General features: G+C 36.1%; 1 protein-coding gene across 1 annotated transcript; it reads left to right on the forward strand.

The window, feature by feature from the left end:
- Window positions 1-974: 974 nt before the first annotated feature.
- On the forward strand, window positions 975-1,913 carry LOC120618043 (olfactory receptor 11G2-like). The gene has a single exon (XM_039881905.1). The coding sequence runs from the start codon at window positions 975-977 to the stop codon at window positions 1,911-1,913; it is 939 nt and encodes a 312-aa protein (XP_039737839.1).
- Window positions 1,914-4,453: the final 2,540 nt, after the last annotated feature.

Here is a 4,453-nt window from a genome sequence, read left to right on the forward strand (position 1 = left end):
TAATTTCATTACCCTGTAATTGTCTGGTAAATTATCTTGCAAATACAGCTTCCATAAAATTTTGATCATTTTACTCTTCTACTAAACCAGCTCTTGTTATTTTCCATAGACTAGCAAATTAAGCCTGAACTAGTCAGACTGGCAGTGAGACCCCTGTGACGTGGCCCATCTTTACATCGTATATCTCACCATTCTTTTACAAGTACTCTGACTTTTACTCTTTGGGATTCTTCTCTAAATGTAATGTCTTATATACAAATCTTTTCACATTATTATCATATGCTATTTAAGTTCTGCCTCTATCATTACCCTTGGAAAATTCTATGTTTTGCCAAGGTCCTTTTCCCTCTCGAAAACCTTTTATTATTTTTTCCAACTGAGTATAATCTTCATGTCTCACATGACAACATTTTGTTTTGATTTGTCATATTCTGTTGTTACCGTGTCAGTGGCAGCACCGCCATATGGGTGGAGGGATACTAACATCCACTCTATATTCTGTATCAACTCCCCACGAAATTGTCACAGATAAACATACAATCTAAGTAAAAATAGTTTCTTTGCTAGGCAAATGAGGTTCCAAGATAAATCTCCTTAAATCTCTTTCAATCAAATTTAAGCTCCTAAGCTCCCTCTAGATAAAAATTCTAGAATGTATTGTTTGAATTTGCTTTGAACAAAAGATATTTGACATGAGCTCCAAAAGGGTAGAAACTCTGCTTTTTTATTTATTGTTCTTTCCCTATCTCCTAGATCAGTGCCTGGCAATAATATGTGCAAAATAAATGTTTATTGAGTAAATGCAGGAGGAAAGGAGACAAAGAGGAAAAAACAACTCATCTTCTTAAAGGAAGATAGTAATATCACAAACTCCAAATGAGGAAAATAAGCATATTTCTTCATCAGGAAGAAAAAAAATCGTGTAAATATTTCTGTGTCTCATACTGTCTCTGTCCCTTCCACAGATCAGACTAATGAGGACCCTGGAGCCTACTAATATCTCTGGGTTTGTGAGTGAGTTCATTCTCCTGGGCTTTCCCTGTCACAGAGACATCCAGAACCTCCTCTTTGTGCTCTTCTCCTTCGTTTACGTTCTGACCCTCCTGGGAAACACCTCCATCATCTGTGCTGTGTGGTCAAGCAGGAAACTCCACACCCCCATGTACATCCTCCTAGCTAACTTCTCTTTCCTGGAGATCTGCTATGTCAGTTCTGATGTGCCCAAAATGTTAGCTAATATCATCTCCCAGACCAAGAGCATCTCCTATGCTGGTTGCCTGCTCCAGTTTTACTTCTTCTTCTCCATGTGTGCCGCTGAGGGCTTATTTCTGTCAGTGATGTCTTTTGATCGATTTCTTGCCATTTGTAGACCTTTGCACTATCCTGCTATCATGACCTATCACCTGTGTGCTAGGTTAGTGGTCTTCTGCTGGGCAGGTGGCTTTCTCTGGTTATTGACTCCCTTGACTCTAATATCTCAGGTGCCCTTCTGTGGTCCAAACATCATTGACCATTTTCTCTGTGATCTGGCACCTTTGCTGGCATTGTCCTGTGCTCCAGTATCTGGAATCACTCTCATCTGCGGTATCATTAGCTCCCTCATCATCTTTCTCACCTTCCTGTACATCCTTGGCACTTACTTCTGTGTACTAAGTGTGGTGCTACAGGTGCCTACTGGCTCAGGAAGGCATAAGGCTTTCTCTACTTGTGCATCCCACCTTGCTGTGGTGTCTCTGTTCTATGGCTCGGTCATGGTGATGTACGTTAGCCCAGGTTCTGCAGACTACCCTGGTATGCAGAAATTTGTGACTTTGTTCTATGCATTGGCAACCCCACTCTTCAACCCCTTTATCTACAACTTCCGAAACAAAGATATGAAGGATGCACTAAAGAAAATTCTGAGTGTGTTGTGAAAAATCTCTAAAGGCTTCAAAAGTCAAATTTAATATAATGCATTGTTAATGTTTAGGAAGATGGAAGATCATGAGACAAATGGTATTGTGGTTTTTTTCTCTTCATTTTATTTTCATATATTAGAAAGATAATTTTAAAAAATTCATTTGACTTATGATTTGTCTTAGAAAGTTATTACTCTTTTGTTCCAGATGTAACTGTACCTTAGATAGACTTCTTTATTTTGAAATCCAACTTAAGATTTTCATGTATTTCTCTATAATTGAGTTTCTAGTTTCTCTTTTGGTTTTTATTACATACTGCTTGATGTATTTCAATATTCTCACATTCTGCTTTCCTCAAAGCCAGTTGTCCTTTTCTAGAACATAACAAATGTTGAATGTATTGCAAACCCACAAATGGTTAACCAACAACCCTTCAGGTAATCAGATTTAAAAAATAAAACATCCTTCAATATCAGGGACAAATTTAAGCACTACTTTTGTATATTCCATAATTCCAAGTATACTTTTGGGAACCAAGAAGTGTCCTCAGTGAGGTTACATTGGCTTGATTGACTCTCCACATTTTGCCAATGCTGTCACTTTAAGAAGTAGGTCCAAATCTTTCATATTCAAACACACGAAGTTTAGTTAATACTTACTGTAAACCAAAGAATTATAGACTGTGAGATCACTACTATCAGGCCCAAGGTGAACTTATTTTCATATAGTTCTCTGTAAAATTCTGGATATAAGTCCCTCAGAGGTAATTTCTACTGTATAACTTATTTTCTAGAGTAGTAATTTAACTACAGTATTACACTTCATGAGGAAACCTCTGGCCGAAACTTTCTTCTGGGGTAACTCCAGCACTAACTTTATTTCTAAACCTTAGTCAAACATCTGCAACCTTCTGCTGGATATTTTTACATGAAGAGTCACTTCAAATTCATATATTTAATCCTAAATTTGTTAATCTCCTTTTAAATTAGCTCTAGCCATCCTTATTTTCCAATGACTCCACTCATTTATAACCTGAACTTAAAATCTTAACGTTTACAATACCTCATTTTCTCATATCCAATACTAATGTTATTAAGTTCCGTAGCATCTCCTTTGTAATCCTTTGTCATCTTTATTCATCATTTTTGTCCAGGTATCAGCACTCCATTACACATGTGAAGGAATAATAATTTCATAAGTGGCCTTCCTGTCTCAGATAGCTCTCATGTCAAATCATCTTTTTAAACCTCCTTTCTATCAGTCCCTACACTTATTTCCACTCCACTTACACAGATTTTTTTTTTTTTTTGGTGGGGGGAATCCCAAAATCTTTTTCTTTCTTTTTCTTTTTTTGGTGTGGATATTTATCATTATAAATTTATTCAAACCCGTAGAATGAATATACAGCACCAAGAGTGAACCCTAAAGTAAACTATGGACTCTAGGTGATGTAACGTGTCAATGTGGTTCATCAGTTGTAACAAATGTACTATTCTGGTAGGGATGTTGATAATGAGGGAGGCTACACATGTGTGGGGTTAGGTGGCATATGGGGAATCATCGTAAACCTAAAATAACTGCTCTAAAAATTAAAGTCTAAAACAACTAAACATATTTATATATAATATAAATAGAATATGTTTATATATATTTACATAAATATAATATGTTTATATATTTATGTAAATATAAATATAATATATATATTTATATTTTCTTCACATAACCAGAAATCTGCAAGTGGCCTATCCATAGCCACTACTCTGTTCTGGATCTGTGACATTTAGCTTGTAGATCCTTATCCTCACGTTTATTACCTTGTGGTTGCAAGATAGCTGCTAAATGTCCAGCTATTTCTCTGTTCCAGAGTGGAAGAGCATGAAGAATTAGTTCATATTTCGGGAAAGCAAAAGCCTTCCCCAGAACCCTCAATTCATGTCTCATTAGCCAGAACTATGATATACATGACCAAGCTAGAGACAAGCTGAAGAAGCCAGAGTTTTCAGCTGGACTTATTGCTACTCTGAACAAAATCAGGATTCTTTTACTAAGGAAAAATGGGATACACAAGGGTGAGCAATAGCAGTTCCTACCATAGAGGGATCTGGAGAGTTTCTCTAATTACCTTAGATATAAAGAAACTGAAACAATTGATAACATTGACCTTTGACAAGTACGAAAAAGTTGAAGAAGAAAAGCATACAAACTTCCAAGAAGCTATCACTTTTATAAATCTGACTAGAGGCCAATAGGTCTGAGAATTGTTTGTTGACTAACCACTTGAAATCACTTTTTGATTGTGATTTTTTAAAAAATTCAATTTATTGAGGTGACATCGGTTAATAAAATTATATGTTTTCAAGTGTACGATTCAATAATACATCATCTGTATATTGCACTGTGAGTTCACCACCCAAAGTCAAATCTCCTTTTGTTACCTTATATTTGACCCCCTTTACCCTTATCTACCTCCCTCCTCCCCTTTTTCCCTCTGGTAAACACTAAACTGTTGTCTGTGTCTATGATTTTTTATTTGTTTGTATAATGATGGTCCT

This window comes from Pteropus medius, unplaced genomic scaffold (assembly GCF_902729225.1).
Source record: "Pteropus medius unplaced genomic scaffold, Ma_sr-lr_union100, whole genome shotgun sequence".
Taxonomy (NCBI): Eukaryota; Metazoa; Chordata; class Mammalia; order Chiroptera; family Pteropodidae; genus Pteropus; species Pteropus medius.

Coding starts and splice junctions, on each gene's coding strand:
- LOC120618043 (XM_039881905.1), top strand. CDS start 975: ATGAGGACCCTGGAGCCTACTAATATCTCTGGGTTTGTGAGTGAGTTC.